General features: G+C 40.5%; 1 protein-coding gene across 5 annotated transcripts in view; it reads right to left on the reverse strand.

The window, feature by feature from the left end:
* Positions 1-18,870, reverse strand: part of fam184aa (family with sequence similarity 184 member Aa) — an 85,024-nt gene that overhangs the window by 36,648 nt on the left and 29,506 nt on the right. For all 5 annotated transcript variants that reach the window (XM_049464009.1, XM_049464008.1, XM_022673299.2 and 2 more), the window contains exon 11: positions 2,622-2,834. In XM_049464009.1, coding sequence (XP_049319966.1) covers positions 2,622-2,834 — 213 coding nt within the window. The remainder of the gene's footprint in view (positions 1-2,621; positions 2,835-18,870) is intronic.

Raw genomic sequence — 18,870 nt, forward strand, 5'->3', positions numbered from 1 at the left:
TTCTCAGAGTGCCTCAAAGCTTCTAAGAGTTTCTCAAAGCTTTTCAGAGCTTCTCAAAGCTTCTAAGAGTTTCTCAGAGCTTTTTAGAGCTTCTTAAAGCTTCTCAGAGCTTCTCAAAGCTTCTCAAAGCTTCTCAACACTTCTCAGAGCTTTTTCAGAGCTTTTTCAGAGCATCTGAGAGTTTTTTAAAGCTTCTCAGAACTCAAATATTCTCAAAGCTTCTCAGAGCTTCTTAATACTTCTCAAGCTTCTCAGAGCTTTCTCAGAGCATCTGAGTTTTTTAAAGCTTCCCAGAGCTTCTCAAAGATTCTCAAAGCTTCTCAGGACTTATCAGAGCTTCTTAGAGCTTCCCAAAGCGTCTTAAAGCTTCTTAGAGCTTTGCACAGCTTCTCAAGCTTATCAGAGCTTCTCAACACTTCTCAAGCTTCTCAGATCTTTCTCAGAGCATCTCTGAGTATTGTGAAGCTTTTCAGAGCTTTCTCAGAGCATCTCAGAGTTTTTTTTAAAGCTTCCAATAGCTTCTTAGAGCTTTGCACAGCTTCTCAAGCTTTTCAGAGCATCTCAATGCTTCTCAGAGCTTCTCAACAATTCTCAGAGCTTTTTCAGATTTTTTTCAGAGCATCTGAGTTTTTTAAAGCTTCCCAGAGCTTCTCAAAGATTCTCAAAGCTTCTCAGAGCATCTCAGAGTTTTGTTAAGCTTCTCAGAGCTTCTCAAAAATTATCAAAGCTTCACAGAGCTTCTCAAAGCTTCTCAAAACGTTTAAAGCTTCTCAGAGCTTCTCTGAGCTTTTTAAAGCTTCTGAAGGCTTCTCGACACTTCTCAAAGCTTTTCACAGCTTCTTGTAGCTTCTCAGGGCTTCTTTAAGATGTTGTTCCAACATGTCATCCACCGAACGTGCATCTACAATGTTGCTCAGGTATAACTGTATAAGTGTATTAATGTGTGAGTATCACTGCCGTAAAATAGCATAAACTTATTTAAGCAGTGCTTTTCTAGTTTAGGGAGGTTGCAACCTTAGCGGTGCTATTTTTGCCATTAATTACCCTCAGCAGTGCTGTTCTAATCATACATTTACTTTACCCTTTAAACTGTCCTCTTGGCTGTCACGGTGTGTTTTTTCTTCTTTTTTTTCAGTTCCTCTTTCAGGTCTTATAACACAGTAATTATATCAGACAGACACATGCCCTGATCTCTTTTACTCCAGAAGACATACGGCTGCTCAAAAATATAATCATTTAAAATGTAAAAGGAAGCAGCATTGTTATATTTTCCTGGAACTGATCATGTTTTGCTCAAAATGTTACTTATTTTTGAATATATAGATTTTAAATATATTCACACCCAAGATATATTTCCAAAAAAAGATTAGACTAGAGTGTATATGAGTTAAAAGCATAAGAATATTGATGATTTGTGTTCATTACATGGATTATTATTTATTACTTTGATAAAATACATGGAGAAACAGCATCAGGCGGAGTTATTTATTTTTCTTGATAATCAATAATCACACCTCTAGGATGCATGTAGATACTAAAAACCACTAAAAAACACTCAGAGCAGCCTATACCTTTCAGTATTTTAATCATCAGGACACACAAAGAAAACACACACACACACACACACACACACACATATATATATATATATATATATATATATATATATATATATATATATATATATACACTATAACTAAAAAAACTATATAAAGTAGTGCGCACACCATACCTAGCTTTAGTTTGAGTAAAGCAGGTAGTTTCACACTTTTTCTGTGGACACTTTTGAGTCTTTATTTACTGATATTATTTGGTTTGAAACATCATATAAATATGTTTGAAGCACTAAAGGTAAATAATATTGGTTGGGGAACGAGAGTTTTCACTTTTTAGGTGTTTTTCTCAATGGGTTTCTTGTAGATTTAGCTTTACCGGATGTCATCTGCCTTTTTTAACCATATATGGATTATATTTATGTGTGAAGGGATTCCTGAGTAATTAAGCTGAGAACACAAGGTGCGACTTTGGACGGAAAATCCGTCTGTAGGGATCTAAGGGTTAATCAGGGGTTACTTGGGGTTGTGGGTGAGTATTAAATAATGTATCTATGGAAGATTATAGCTGGACAGGTTGTGGCTGCTCATTAAGTAAAACGAAAGCGACCTACTTCTCTGTAACTCAAATTTCTTTGAGTCTTTAGGTTTCTGACTAGGTTTATCGGTACCACTTTAAAATAAGGCTACCTTTATAAAGGGTTTATAAATGGTTTACAATTAGTTTATTAATGGTTACTAATTAGGTTGTAAATGCCTTAAAATCATTAATAATCAGTTAAAACACATACGTAGAAAGGATAAAAATGATCTGTTGTTTGCCAAATAGTGAACCCACAGCCGTCTATATTGTTGCCCTTTCTACGTATGTGTTATAACTGATTATTAATGATTTTTAAGGCATTTACAACCTAATTGTAAACCACTTATAAACCCTTTATAAAGGTAGTCTTATTTTAAAGTAGTACCGGTTTATCTCATGTTATACTTTCAGGTGAATCTTCTGCAGGTACTTGATTAAAGTGTATTTTAGTGTGATTGTATAACTGTGTGAGTGTGTAAAAGTACCCTGAGCTCTTCTTGGCGTGCGTCCTCCAGGTCCTGCAGCGTGCAGCAGTGGGCGTCCTGCAGGTGGCGCTCTCGGCGCTGGTGCTGCAGGGCCACTTCCTGCAGTTCCTGGGCCAGGTGCTCGCGCTCCTGAGCGAACTGAGCCTGCAGCTGCTTGAGCGCGGCCTGAGACTGCGAGAGCTGCAGCTCCAGACTCTGCTTCAACAGGGAGATCTGCACACACACACACACACTTATGAAACGGTGCTGCTGCAGACCCACACAGCTCTCAGCAGATCAGTCCCTTGGCGAGGCGGAGGCGAGGTAAAGCGTGATGGCTGGGAGCGGAGAGATAAACAGGCAGTGCTGGAAGCTCCTCAGTCTGCAGAGGACAAAGGCGAGAGAGGAGACGTGGAGCTACACCTAATTCAATGATTCAGCAGGAAAATCTCATTTATTCAGACTTAAAAACGCTGCAGATCAGCCAAGGCATATTTACTCATATTTTACTGCAGTTTGCTTTTTAAGTTTAGCTTGTTAGTCAGTGTAGCGACAGCTAAATAAACTTCATCTTATAACCTAGCAATAATCACTAATAGACTTGGTCTGTTATTTGGTTTCTGGTTTATTATTTGGTTTTATTAATACTTGTAGCCACCACTCAGTGACACGCTTTTCACATGCATTTCTGGACAAGCTGAGAGACGCAGACGTGGTATCTGTACACAGCAATAAGGCAAGTGTTAAATTAACTCCCACAGAGTTGATTTGAACTCTTTTTCAGGGTTTATATAGGTCCACACTCTTTGGAGTTAAATCAACACTTTCAAAATAGTTCAACATTTAACACCTTGCCAGAGTTCCTTTTTAACTCACATTTGTATTTCTTTAACTTCCTAAATTGTTACACTAACACTAGAAAGAGTTAAAAAAAATATATACATGAGAAGAAGATTAGTCAATTAATATGACTTTTTATTATTTAATTATTATTCAGGACAGGTTAGCGTGTACTCTTACATTGTATTTCTTAGTGCATTACCAACACTTTATCACAATTTACTGTTCAAAGGGTGGTAACTTGCTCTTATAGCCTACAATATATTGGCTAAACAAACAACCATTACACAAAATATAACACAATGCCCAATGGAAGGTAGCCCTGGTGGACAAGATTTCACACTGATGGTAAGTTAGGATCTGGGGGACTCATTATGCATATAACGTGTTTAACTGGGCGGAGTTTAATTAAATCTCTGTGGAGTTGGCCAGTATTTATTGGGTTTAGTGGGATTAACACTGAAATATTCAACTCTGTCAAATAACTCCAACACTGAACACCATTTAACACTGAAAGAGTTAAAATTACACTTTGAGAGTGAAAATCAATTCTCAGCTGTTTAACTCTTGCTGTGTAATTAGTAATATTACAGGATTTTACACTAATATGACTCAGGTTACACAGTTCTGAACAGAGGAACCATACAGTTTTACCAAAGTTACACAGTGCAGTAGCAGCGTTCCAACTCATGATTTGTGGAAAAATGGTCAATTTTTTTAATGTCATAATGCACTGCCTGCCCAAAAAAAAGTCTGAGGTCAGCTGACTACCTGAATATACTGAATATAGACCAGGTTATTCCATCAATGGATTTATCTTTTCTTCCCTGTTGGCACAAACATATTCCAAGATGACAATGTCAGGATTCATGGTGCTGGAATTGTGAAAGAGTTCAGGGTTCAGAGAGCATGAGATCATCATTTATCATTTTCACACATGGATTGAGAGAGTTCACCACAGAGTCCAGATCTTAACCTCATTGAGAATCTTTGGGATGTGCTGGATGGAGAAGAGCTGCTTTGTGCAGTGGTCAGACTCTACCATCATCAATGCTGCTGCAAGATCTTGGTGAAAAATGAATCCAGCAACACTGGATTGAAATGCTTACTAAAACAATGCCACAATAAATGCGTGCCGCAATTAAATACCAAATATTAGATTCTGTTTGACCTTTATTTTGGGTGGCAACTTTTTTTTGGGCAAGGTATTGTATAATGTTGAATTAAAGGGGGCAATTTGAGTTTAGATAGAGTTCATAAAGGGGCCACTGTATTAAAAATATCTACTAACTGTAATTCTGTTGTTAAATATATAAACATGTTCAGTTTTATATGGTTTAAATATAAAAATCATGTAGTATAAAAAATACAATGGTAAAAAAATAATGTAGTGTAATGTACATTCTGTCTGTCTATAATATTTGATATTAAATGTATGGTCCAAATAATCCAAAGAGTAAAATAAATAAAATTGTAACATTTAATATGAATATATGCTCAAAATAATAAATGCAGTACAATATAACATATTTACATTTACAGGCAGTTTTACAGACAGGGATTAAGCATAGTCTTGGACCACACAGCATTTCGAATGCAGATTCTCCATTAAAATGAAAATTAATCCCTGTCTGGGAAGCTGCCCTGTAGTGTAATAAAAAAACATTGGCATTTATCTATTCATCTATCTACTGAGACATTACATTACATTACATTACATTACATTTCATTTCATTTGGCAGACGCTTTTGTCCAAAGCGACTTACAATAATGAAGTAATAGGAATTTAGATAACCCATTTTTAGATAGGGCTTAAAGGAGGTCGAAGGGAAATAAAGGGATAGAGAAGTGAAGGAGGGGAAGAAGGAAATGGGGTTAGAAGTAGTTAGTGTGTTAGAGGTGTTAGGAGAGTAAGTACTCTTTGAAGAGCTCTGTCTTCAGGAGTCTCTTAAAGATAGTGAGAGATTCTCCTGATCTGGTAGTAGAAGGTAGTTAGTTAGAGGTGTTAGGAGAGTAAGTGCTCTTTAAAGAGCTCTGTCTTCAGGAGTTTCTTAAAGATAGTGAGAGATTCTCCTGATCTGGTAGTAGAAGGTAGTTAGTTAGAGGTGTTAGGAGAGTAAGTGCTCTTTGAAGAGCTCTGTCTTCAGGAGTTTATTAAAGATAGTGAGAGATTCTCCTGATCTGGTAGTAGAAGGTAGTTAGTTAGAGGTGTTAGGAGAGTAAGTGCTCTTTGAAGAGCTCTGTCTTCAGGAGTTTCTTAAAGATAGCGAGAGATTCTCCTGATCTGCTAGTGGAAGGTAGTTTGTTCCACCATTGGGGAACTCTGTATGAGAACAGTCTGGATTGCTTTGTGTGAGTGTTTGGCAAAGCGAGGCGACGTTCATTGGAGGAGCGCAGCGGCCGGGAGGTAGCGTAAGCCTTCAGGAGCGAGTGCAGGTAGGAAGGAGCCTGTTCTGTCATCACCTTGTAGGCGATTGTAAGAGTTTTGAATTTGATGCGAGCATCAACTGGTAGCCAGTGGAGCTCAATGAGCAGCGGGGTGACATGTGCCCGTTTTGGCTGGTTGAAGACCAGACGTGCTGCTGCGTTCTGGATCATTTGGAGTGGTTTTACTACGCAGGCCGGGAGGCCAGTTAGCAGGGCATTGCAGTAGTCGAGGCGTGAGATGACGACTGCTTGTACCAGGAGTTGGGTGGCCTGTTGCGTCAGAAACTGTCTAATTTTCCTGATGTTATAAAGCGCGAAGCGGCAGGATCGAGCAACCGAGGCCACATGGTGATTGGTATGATTGTGTGTAGAACTGCAGTAAGTCAGAGAGAGATGAGTTGAAGTGAGGCAATGTAGTGCTTTCAGTGTGAGAGCAGGACTTTCTATGTAATTCTCGGAGAAACGCCAATATAATTGGAGTAAATGGAGACTCTGGGCGTGATGTAAGGAGCGTCTGGTGTAAGTACATCTTCTAAAAGTCAATTCTACTGCAGTCAATGGAAAAGGAATGATAAAGGATAGAAATTGTTAAGATAAAAGACAGACAGCAGCAGCTGGCTTTAGAAGGACTGAAATAATTTAGCCATGGTGCTTACTCACTGAATGTCATATTATACTCAGCAACCGAGATGTTAGAATAAGCAATTTAGATGAATGCTGTATAATACTTAGCAACCGGGGTGTTGACATTGCGTCTTGGGCCAATTGTCATATTATATATTGTATTAAACTGGGGAGTTGGCACGTACGATCTAGGCTAAGTGCCATATTACACTCAGCAACCAACTTTGAACAAGCACCAGAGGCCGAATGCTGTAATATACTCAGCAACCGGCCTGTTAGCACATGTATCGTGGGCTGATTGTGGTATTATACTCAGCAACCGGGGTCTTGGCATGTATAGCAGAATTCCATATTATACTCAGCAACCGGATTGTTGGCACATGCGGTTCGGGCTGAATTCTGTACATTACTCATCAACCAGGACATTGACACATGCGTCTTGGGCCAACTGTCGTATTATACGGAGATTAAGCACATGTGGTTTAGGCTGATTGTCATATTATACTCAACAACTGCGGTGTTAGAACAAGCAGCTCAGGTCGAATGCTGTAATATACTCAGCAGCCGGGGTGTTAGCAAAAGTGGCATGGGCAGATTGCTGTACTATACTCTGCAACCGCAGTGTTGGCACATGCGTTTCAGGATGAATGCTGTATTATACTCAGCAACTGGGGTGTTAGCACATGCGGTTTAGGCATATTGTCATATTATACTCAGCAACCGGAGCTTTAGCACAAGCGGTTTAGGCATATTGTCATATTATACTCAGCAACCGCTGTGTTAAAACAAGACGCTCAGGTCGAATGCTGTAATATACTCAGCAACCGGGGTGTTGGCAGATATAGCATCCTCAGGCTGAATTCCGTAATATACTCGGAAACCAAATGTTACATGTTAGCACATGTGGCTCGGGCTGATTCCTATATTATACTCAGCAGCCGGAGTGTTGGCACATGCATCTTTGGCCAATTGTCTTATTATACGGTTCATATATTATACTCAGAAACAGGAGATTTGGCACAACCGACAACCGAGGTTGAATGCCATATTATACTCAGCAACCGGGGTGTTGACACATGTGGCCCGGGCTGAATGTTGTATTATACTTGGCAACCGGGGTGTTGGCACATGCGGCTCAGGCCGAGTGCCATACTATACTCAGCAACCGAGGTGTTTGAACAAAGCGAATCAGGCTGAATGCTGTAACTGGGGTATTGGCACATATATGGTAGACTCGGACTGAATTCCATATTATACTCAGCAGCCAAAGTGATGGCACATGCGTCTTGGGCCAATTGTCGTATTATACTCAGAAACCGGAGAGCTGGCACATGTGGCTCAGGTTGAATGCCATATTATACTCAGCAACCAGAGTGTTGGCACATGTGGCTCGGGCTAATTTCTGTATTACACTCAGCCACCAGAGTGTTAGCACAAGTGGTTTGGGCAGATTGCAATACTGTACTCCGCAACCGCAGTGTTGGCACATGCGTTTCAGGATAAATGCTGAATTAAACTCAGCAACCAGGGTGTTAGCACATGCGGCTCAGGCCGAGTGCCATATTATACTCAGCAACCAGGGTGTTTGAACAAGCAGCAGAGGCTGAATGCTGTAATATACTCAGCAACCGGGGTGTAAGAACAAGCGAATCAGGCTGAATGCTGTAATATACTCAGCAACTGGGGTATTGGCACATATAGTAGACTCGGGCTGATTTTCATATTATACTCAGCAGCCGAAGTGATGGCACATGCGTCTTGGGACAATTGAAATTAAATACTCAGAAACTGGAGATTTGGCACATGCAGTTTTATTTAGGCTGAATACCATATTATATTCATCACCCGGGCTGTTAGAACAAGCGGCTGAGGCTGAATGCTGTAATATATTCAGCAACCGGGGTGTTGGCACATATAGCAGACTCAGGCTTATTTCTGTATTATACTTGGCAACCAGAGTGTCATACTCAGGAAAGTTGGCACATGCATCTTTGGCCAGTTGTCGTATTATTCTCAGCAACCGGGGTGTTAGCACATGTGGCATCCAGTGCATTTCCACTTGTTTCAGTTGAGAAATGAGCTCCAGTGTAACAGCAAAGATGGGAAAATCAGATTTTTTGCTCTACTATCGCTGCAATATCTGATCTCTGATGACAGGTTGAATCCAGATTATTGGCCTTGTGGAGATGAAAAACTCATAAACAGCGCAGGACTTGTGGCAGGCGGTCTGAAACATGACTCATGTTGCCGAGGCTGTTCAGATGACTAAAGGAAGATGAGCATCTTTCTGTCCAGGGAGAAATCGATACACGCCCCACGCTGCAGGAGACGCCTCGATTTACCACACATCTCTCTGCAGCACAGCCTCAGTCAGACAGCAGCGCTTCTGATACGGGATCTGAGGGAGAGATCTGGTTCTGTTTATGGGGGTGTGATCGGAATAGACTGGTATTCACTGCTAATATTCTGGTTTGATTGTATGTGGGCTGATTTTTTATCTGTTTATTGATTAATTGATAATTTTAATCATATAATGATGGTTTGCAAACAATGCTGTTTGCACACCCTTTTATTAAATGTATTCATTATTTTTTGTATGTGTATGTGTGAATGTCATACCCATTTTGGCGGGGAAAACGACAGTATTTTACCCGTCTTTCCTGCCATCTTTACGTATTAGCATTTTCCCGTAAATTGACTGTATTATATTAAATATACAAAAAGTATAAATAAAGTGACAGGCCACTGGCCGCTGTGTGAACGGGAAATCTTTAAAGCCAATCATAGAGCCGGTTCAAGGATAAAGTCCCGCCTTTCAGTAGAAACAGCCAATCATCTTGCTGGTTTTTTGGAGCGTAGAGGAGAGTCAGTGTGAGTGGGGAAGCACCCACCCCCACCTACCCCCCGCTGTGAGTTTACGCAGCATATAGACATTAAAACTAATCTGGATATACGGTAGATAGCTGGTTAAAAAGACACAAAGAAATTCAAAACACACAGATCAAACCCACTGTGTGCTTAATAAAATGCAGCTTGTGACTAGTCAGTTAGCTTAACTTTTGAATTAGCTAGCTTGGTTATGTGGTCAATGTTTGAGAAAAAATATATACAGTGCCCTCCATAATTATTGGCACCCCTGGTTAAGATGTGTTCTTTAGCTTCTCATAAATTGAGTTTTGTTCAAAATAATATAGGACCACGATGGGAAAAAAAAGTAAAGTCCAACCTTTAACTCAAGTAAATTTTAAGGGGGAAATAAAATCCCTGACTAAGAAATAATTATTCTTCATAAAATCACCTGTTCCACAATTATTGGCACCCCTAACAATTCTTAGGAAATAAATTTAATAAAAGTATTTCTGTCACTTCTACAGTAGTTTACGAAGTTGATCAGAGTATGTAGGAACATTTAATTAGTAATTCACAACTTCCTGTTTCCCTGGGGTATAAATATGACGTGACACAGAGGCCATTTATCTTCAACATGGGAAAGACAAAGGAACATACCATTCAAGTGAGGCAGATGTGTGTTGACCTTCACAAGTCAGGCAATGGCTACAAGAAAATCGCTACTCGCCTACACCTGTCCATATCTACTGTCAGAGGAATTATTAAGAAGTTTAAAACACCTGGAACAGTGGTAAACAAGCCTGGACGAGGACGCAAGTTTATTTTGCCACCACGCACAGTGAGGAGGATGATAAGAGAAATAAAAAGTTCTCCAAAGCTCACTGTTACAGAATTGCAACAAATGGTAGCTTCTTGGGGTCACAAAGTCTCCAAAACAACCATCAGGCGCTATCTACATGCCAACAAGCTGTTTGGGAGGCATGCACGGAAGAAACCATTTCTCAGTCACAATCATAAACGCAAACATTTGGAGTTTGCTAAGCGGTACTATGACTTCAACTGGGACCGTGTGCTTTGGTCAGATGAAACAAAGATAGAGCTTTTTGGCAACAAATGCTCTAAGTGGGTCTGGCGTAACACAAGAGCTGAGTATGCAGAAAAGCACCTCATGCCCACTGTGAAATACGGCGGGGGATCAGTGATGCTGTGGGCCTGTTTCTCTTCTAAAGGCCCTGGGAACCTTGTTAGGGTGCATGGCATCATGAATGCTCTAAAATACCAGGACATTTTAAAACAAAATCTGGTGGCTTCTGCCCAAAAGCTGAAGATGGGTCGTCACTGGGTCTTTCAGCAAGATAATGACCCTAAACATGTGGCCAAATCTACACAGAAATGGTTCACCGCACACAGAATCAAGCTCCTCCCATGGCCATCTCAGTCCCCAGACCTCAACCCCATTGAAAACCTGTGGGGTGAGCTGAAGAGGAGAGTGCAGAGGAGAGGACCCAGGTCGTTGGATGATTTAGAGAGAATGTGCAAAGAGGAATGGTCAAAGATCCCTCTTTCTGTATTCTCCCATCTTGTGAAACATTACAGGAGAAGATTAGGTGCTGTTTTGTTGGCAAAAGGGGGTTGTACAAAGTATTAACATCAGGGGTGCTAATAATTGTGGCACACATGATTTGATGTTAAATAATTATTTCTTAATGTGGGATTTTTTTCCTACTGAATAAATTCACTTGAGTTAAAGGTTGTATTTTACTCTTTTTTCCCATCGTGGTCCTATATTATTTTGAACAAAACTCAATTTATGAGAAGCTAAAGAACACATCTTAACCAGGGGTGCCAATAATTATGGAGGGCACTGTAAATGTAATGTTTAACTTGCCCTGATGTACCTGATCAGCCAATAGCTATTTCATTTCAAATTGTGCTTATTATTTAGGATTGTAAGCTATAATAAATGAAAATCCAATTAGATAACCTGTTAGCTAGAAGCTGGATGGTGTGAATAGCAAGAATTTAAAAATAACTAAAATTGTGTGTTTTCCACCTGATCCAACTGATCAGCTAATATACAATTCTTTATTGAGTTTACCTGTTAAAATCTCTTAGCCCTCTATGGACTATAAATCAATTATTATGTATATTCAGCAGTGTATTAGACACATCATACCACCACTTACTTTATTATTTAAAGGGACAGCTCTACAATATCCATAACAGTGGGAATATGCAGTAGAATATTGAGGAACAGGATGTAGAGACACTGATCTAACCTGACTTCTGTTCATTTGTAGTTTACAGTAACACCACAGTAAGACATGTGCCCCCTTTTGATTTTGAGCACCTGCCCCTCCAAAGATCTCTGCTGGTCCTGGTACATATCCAACTTCAGAAATTAAACGTTGGGAGACTAGAACTTTCCAAAATGTATTGATAACCTGAAGCATTAAGAGTTCCTTTTACTGAAACTAAGGACAACCGTGCACATAATCCCCCCTCAACCAAACTTTACGCTTTACGCACAATGCAGTCAGACAAGCATCAGTCACTTGCAATCGCCAAACCCAGACTTGTCTATCGGACTGCCAGTCGAAGAAGCGTGATTCATTACTCCAGGGAATGTCCTGATGTGCTTTACACCACTGTATCCACCAAATTGCATGGCTGTATTTGGTGATGTATGGTTGGGATTGATCTGCTTGTCCATGGAAACCATGTTACAAGTTCTTTATGTAACATGTTTAAAAATAACCTTAAAAATAGCCTTAATAATTCATTGTGAATTCAACCAAAATTATAATTATAATAATAATATTCAGCAAACATTTTCGTAATTCGTAATTTCGTAATTATCTTTTTTTTATATAATTGTTCATTTCTGTTCACTATATTGAAGTTGTGCCTTGCATTTGTAACATCCTGTTAGCCAGTGTGCAGCTGTAGCTTGGTCCCTCCCTCTTCCCTCACTCTAGAAGAGTCTAACATGTGCTCTGCCAGAGGTAGGTCACACACAAAGCACAGGGGAACTATTTCACACTTATAAAGTTAACTATGGACAAATAAGTTCATAATTCTCTATTTAATTGTTGTTTATCAGTAACTTTAACTAGCCAGCACTGTTAAACTGACTTTGAAGCACTTTAGATGCATTTTAAAACTGTTTTCTCTGACCATGCTAAGCTAGCAGCTAGTAACTAGCCCATACTCCACATGGTGAAAATGTTGGCCTTCCCTGCTTAAAGTATGTCCATTTGTCCTTTAGAATGTGAAAATGTGCAGCTGCTGAAATGCTATGTGTGCAGGTATGTTGCAAGTGCAGTTTATATTTCTTTATATTGTAATTTTTGTGCTCAGATCTAATGTGTTCAAAGGAAGAAAAAAAAAATCCCTCTACTCTAGCACAGTACTCAGCCAACAGAGTATGAAAACTCAGCGAATATTGTCTCTAAACAAGAAAAAAAAATAATACTATACGATCACGGTGCAGTGTTATGTCACAGTTAATTTTTATATAATTATATATTATAAAGTATATCTTTTTATACATATATATTTATAAGAGAACACTCTACTGTTCTTGAGCTAATCTGAAGACCACATGAAGTTCAGGGATTTGTAGTGATTGACTCATTGATGCTTGATTTTCAGGTGTATGACAATTTAATACTTTTATTAGTTAAAAATGGGATTTTTTGGTTATTTTATGACCTCATATTATAAAACATTTTTAAGGTTCCACCTTAAACGCTGTTGGTCTGATCTGCTCTGTCAGCTGTTTTTGAGCACAGCAGAGAAAGTTATTATTAATTTAAACTTTAATAGAGGTTTAATACTACACTTTATTTTATTATTAGTTCCCTGAGACTTTAAAATTCACAATATTCACAACAGGCTCAACAGCATCGTTCTGTAATTTGATTCTATTAAATGAAAGATATAATAAAAACAGTTCTCAGCACCGTCACCGCAGCAGGTTCTGGGTCCTCCACGGTCGGCTGGTCTTATGAAATATTCACCTCATTCTTTGTGGAGGAGAGCAGGAGCACTAAGATCTCCCCAAAATAGCGACAGGAGCGTAATCTCTGCAGCAGAAACACAGGCAGAGGAGTCCATTTCCCTGATCCTCACACAATCTGGATCATCTGATGAAACTGGATTAAGACCCGTGGGAACGCGGGAAAAAGCACAGTCTGTTAATAACCTGAAACTAAAGCGAGGAGAGAGCCGGAGGAGCGCTGTCCTGCGCCGAGACGCAGGCCTGAAATAGATCTGGAGGGAGGAGATAAAACAGAACAAGGTCAGCAGAGAGAGGTAGCTTTATCTCTGCAGCTCCGACCCAGCTTCTGCAGCCACAGCATCCTTCACTAACATACACCGTCCAACGCTGTATAATAACACCCACACACTCAAATATAACACACACACACACACATATCTACCTACCTGCTGAAAAAGAGGATACACTGACACTGCTTTAATAAACTAAACTACCTCACAAAGCTAAATATCAGATTTTTGTAGTTTCTTGATGAGTTATTTGATTTATATGCTCTTATCTGATGGTTCTTTAGTAATATTTGTATCTTATATATAATATATTTGAAGTCACGGGCCAAAGACTGTAATAAAACAAATAATGAAATATACCACTTTAAATAATACATTTATCCTGATTATTTCATTTACACACCATTTTACTTGACTTACTATCTTTATCTTTGACAGTGTTGTGTAAACTAAGATTTTTCAAATTGATGTTTAATATCATGATGTCTCTTAATATTAAACTCCTTAATTATGGCAACTTTTAGACTCTTTGGCCCCGTTTTTCTGCGCTAGAAATGTGCACCCTCTCCGCTTTTTGACTCTTTTGCCCGTTTTTCTGTGCTAGAAATGTGCACCCTCTCCGCTTTTTGACTCTTTTGCCTGTTTTTCTGTGCTAGAAATGTGCACTCTCTCCGCTTTTAGACTCTTTGGCCAGTTTTTCTGCGCTAGAAATGTGCACTCTCTCCGCTTTTTGACTCTTTTGCCCGTTTTTCTGTGCTAGAAATGTGCACTCTCTCCGCTTTTAGACTCTTTGGCCCGTTTTTCTGCGCTAGAAATGCGCACCCTCTCCGCTTTTAGACTTTTTGGCCCGTTTTTCTGCTCTAGAAATGCGCACCCTCTCCGCTTTTAGACTCTTTGGCTCATTTATGACACCTAGCGTTCAAACTTTGAATCTCACATTATAAAAACCTGCTTAACAGCGGGCCAACTTTCATTCTATTTCTAAAATACCTCACGGGCCGCTCCAAAAAAGGAAACGGGCCACAAATGTCCCGCGGGCCGTAGTCCTCTTCCCTACTCTTTCCCTTTTGTTAAACATTTGTAAAACAAATAAAAAGTTGATCACAAAAAAAATAAACTAAACTACATCAACACAGTTTCTAATTTATCCTCATTTATCTCCTCAATTTGTAAAGCCAATTACTCAATCGCCATTTGAACAAACGAACTCCCCATATCACTAGTGTCGTATTTTTCACACTATAAAGTGCACTGGAGTATAAGGCGCATTTTATGCGACACCAGTAACTAGAAGTAGGAACAGTGGTGTCGCCCTGTTTTACTTCTAATTCAGCAGAAGCTAAGCTGAGTAAACAAAACTGTAATTCTTAAAATAAAATAATTTCAGACGAGTCTGACAACTCAAACAAGCACTGGATGTTAATCTACACAGATTTCTCTCCTAAAACCTGTTTATTAGGTGAGTAAAATACCTGACAGCGCTACACTAAGAAACCCTGAGTGTTCCAGTAAGCCAGGATGATATTAGCTAGCAGTTTGTCCCACGTAGCTTGTTTTAACACAGTAAACACACAGACTACAGTCTTATACACTCACCTCTGAACAGCACAAAAGCTAGCGCTCAGCGCGGTTAGCGGCTACTGCTAATGCTGCTCCAGCAGTGCTAGTCGGGGTTAGCAGCAGGGTACAGGCCAATAATAGTCAACTCTGAATAGCGCGCCAACTAGTGCTTAGCATGGTTAGCGACTAATGCTAATACTAGAGTACATATTGTCTGGACAAGCAGCTTTTCAATCCCCTTAACTATTAACCCTTCCCTTTGATTTTTCACCAGCAACTGTCAAACAAGCATGATTTGGCAGGAAAACTGCAAACCTGGCAACTTGGGTTACTCAGGCAATTCAAGAGCGCAATACAAAAGGAAATATTAATACTAAAAGAAGTTAATACTAATAATAAATGAACCAAAAGTACAGAATAAACAAAAGTTATGGTAATTTACATTAACCAAAAAAAATACATTGTTGGGGCGCCGAGTGGTCCAGCAGTCTAAAGCACTAACACTATGATTTGAAGATCGCTGGCTCGAATCCCAGTCATGCAGCTTGTCATCGGCTGCCAGAGCCCTGAGAGAGCACAGTTTCCTTGCTCTCTCTGGGTGGGTACAGTAGATGCCGCTCTTTCTTTCCCTTCATCACTCCTAGGGTGATGTGGATAAGCACAAGGCTGCGTCTGTGAGCTGATGTATCAGAACCGAGTCGCTGCGCTTTCCTCAGAGCGTTAGCGCTGTGATGCTACTCGGCAAGAGGAGTTCAAAAAGAGAAACTTGGACTGTCTGAAACCAACTAGAAACCAACCAGTCTGGTTATAAACTGGATTTTTTTTCAGCAAGATTATTTGAATGGAGCATTTCTTCAGAAATATCTAAGCGTGGAGGTTTTGTGGGTTTGTGGGTTTAATTTTAGGATCAGAAGAAATTAGCGAGGAGCTAAGTAAATAAGTCTCTCTCTTTCTGTTCCCTCCATGATTACCAGTGCTTCATTAGAAGTTTGAGAGTTCTGTATGTTTTTATTGCAGAATGTAATGAGTGATAAATCATATTCTCAAGGTGAAGACGCAGCAGATAAAAGAGTACGGCAACTAAAAACGAACAGAAATAGACATCAAAGCAGCGTGAGTTTGGTACGGACGTGCGGAGGAATAAACGCTGAGGGTCTGAAGCTCTGAGGGATCTTCTCGTCTCGAGGAAAGCAGAGGAGATATTGACAGATATTCGACGCAGCAGCTTTTAGGGAACGCTGACATCAGGCACAGCGACAAGTGACATTTAGACAGAGTGCAGCAGACGATCTGTCATATTACTGCCCGAGAACACACACCAGAGCCTCCGAGAGACAGACACACACCAGAGCCTCCGAGAGACAGACACACACCAGAGCCTCCGAGAGACAGACACACACCAGAGCCTCCGAGAGACAGACACACACCAGAGCCTCCGAGAGACAGACACACACCAGAGCCTCCAAGAGACAGACACACACCAGAGCCTCCGAGAGACAGACACACACCAGAGCCTCCAAGAGACAGACACACACCAGAGCCACCGAGAGACAGACACACACCAGAGCCTCCGAGAGACAGACACACACCAGAGCCTCCGAGAGACAGACACACACCAGAGCCTCTCAGAGACAGACACACACCAGAGCCTCCGAGAGACAGACACAAACCAGAGCCTCTGAGAGACAGACACACACCAGAGCCTCCGAGAGACAAACACACACCAGAACCTCCGAGAGACAAACACACACCAGAGCCTCCGAGAGACAAACACACACCAGAACCTCCGAGAGACAAACACACACCAGAGCCTCCGAGAGACAGACACAAACCAGAGCCTCTGAGAGACAGACACACACCAGAGCCTCCGAGAGACAGACACACACCAGAGCCTCCGAGAGACACACACACCAGAGCCTCCGAGAGACAGACACACACCAGAGCCTCCGAGAGACAAACACACACCAGAGCCTCCGAGAGACAGACACACACCAGAGCCTACGAGAGACACACACACACCAGAGCCTCCGAGAGACAGACACACACCAGAGCCTACGAGAGACACACACACACCAGAGCCTCCGAGAGACAGACACACACCAGAGCCTCCAAGAGCCAAACACACACCAGAGCCTCCGAGAGACAGACACACACCAGAGCCTCCGAGAGACAGACACACACCAGAGCCTCCGAGAGACAGACACACACCAGAGCCTCCGAGAGACACACACACACCAGAGCCTCCGAGAGACAGGCACACACCAGAGCCTCCGAGAGACAGACACACACCAGAGCCTCCGAGAGACAGACACACACCAGAGCCTCCGAGAGACAGACACACACCAGAGCCTCCGAGAGACAGACACACACCAGAGCCTCCGAGAGACAGACACACACCAGAGCCTCCGAGAGACACACACACACCAGAGCCTCCGAGAGACAGGCACACACCAGAGCCTCCGAGAGACAGACACACACCAGAGCCTCGAGAGACAGACACACACCAGAGCCTCCGAGAGACAGACACACACCAGAGCCTCCGAGAGACAGACACACACCAGAGCCTCCGAGAGACAGACACACACCAGAGCCTCCGAGAGACAGACACACACCAGAGCCTCCGAGAGACACACACACACCAGAGTTGTAAGGTGACAAAATGTGGAAGAGTTCAAGGGGTATGAATACTTTTGCAAGCCACTGTAGGTTTGTAGATTTTTTTTTCTCCCTTAATAATAAAAAACTTTTATTTAAAAAAAAATCTTTTGACTAATATTTAAATTATCTGATGATCTGAAACAGTTAAGAGTGATAAACATGCAAAAAAATGTAAAAGAAATACAGAAGGGTGCAAACACTTTTTAACACCTCTGTAGGCAGATGTGAATCAATCTGTAAGTATTGTGACACAACTGTTATGTGTATTGGACTAGATTTGTAGGTTGTGACCAGCACGTATCCAAGATGGCGGCGCCTGCACATGCAGTGACCTCTCTATCTCCCGAGAGAATTGCGGTTCCGTGTTTTTTTTACCGTAAGTCTACCGTAAGTGTTTTTGAGGTGGAAAAAGTACTGAAAAACTGTAATTAAGTAAAAGTACATTTACTTTGCTAAAAAAGTACCCATCTAAAAATCTACTCGAGTAAAAGTAAAAAAGTACTCAATTTAAAATGAACTTTGATTAAAAGTTACATAGTAACTTTTATTTATTTGATGTAAAAAACTACGAATCATAAATTAAATAATTATTAAATTAAATAATTTGGACCTTTCAGGCAGTATTTGTTCAGACCAGTGGCATAGATTTCTATGATCCATTTATTTCTTGACTGTTAAAAAGTTAAAAGGTTATGGTCATAAATGTGACTATATTTTTATAGTTTTACATTATTATTTTTTAACTTGCCATTCCTATGCTTTAAGTGCTATTTACATGTTTTTTAACATCCAAGCAGATTGTTTAATGTTCCCAATAAAAACTTAAGGAATTATTATGATTTTATGCAGGGAAAAGTTCAGCTGCACTGCCATGGAGAAAAAAACTCAATTTTTTTTTATTCAGACGATTTGTTTTTTTTCCCAGCATTTTATTTTTTACTCAGTAACGGGGAGTTTTCCAATGTAGCTAAGTAAATTACTTGTGTCAAAATGTACTTGAGTAAAAGTAAAATTACCT

Source organism: Astyanax mexicanus, chromosome 14 (assembly GCF_023375975.1).
Source record: "Astyanax mexicanus isolate ESR-SI-001 chromosome 14, AstMex3_surface, whole genome shotgun sequence".
Taxonomy (NCBI): domain Eukaryota; kingdom Metazoa; phylum Chordata; class Actinopteri; order Characiformes; family Acestrorhamphidae; genus Astyanax; species Astyanax mexicanus.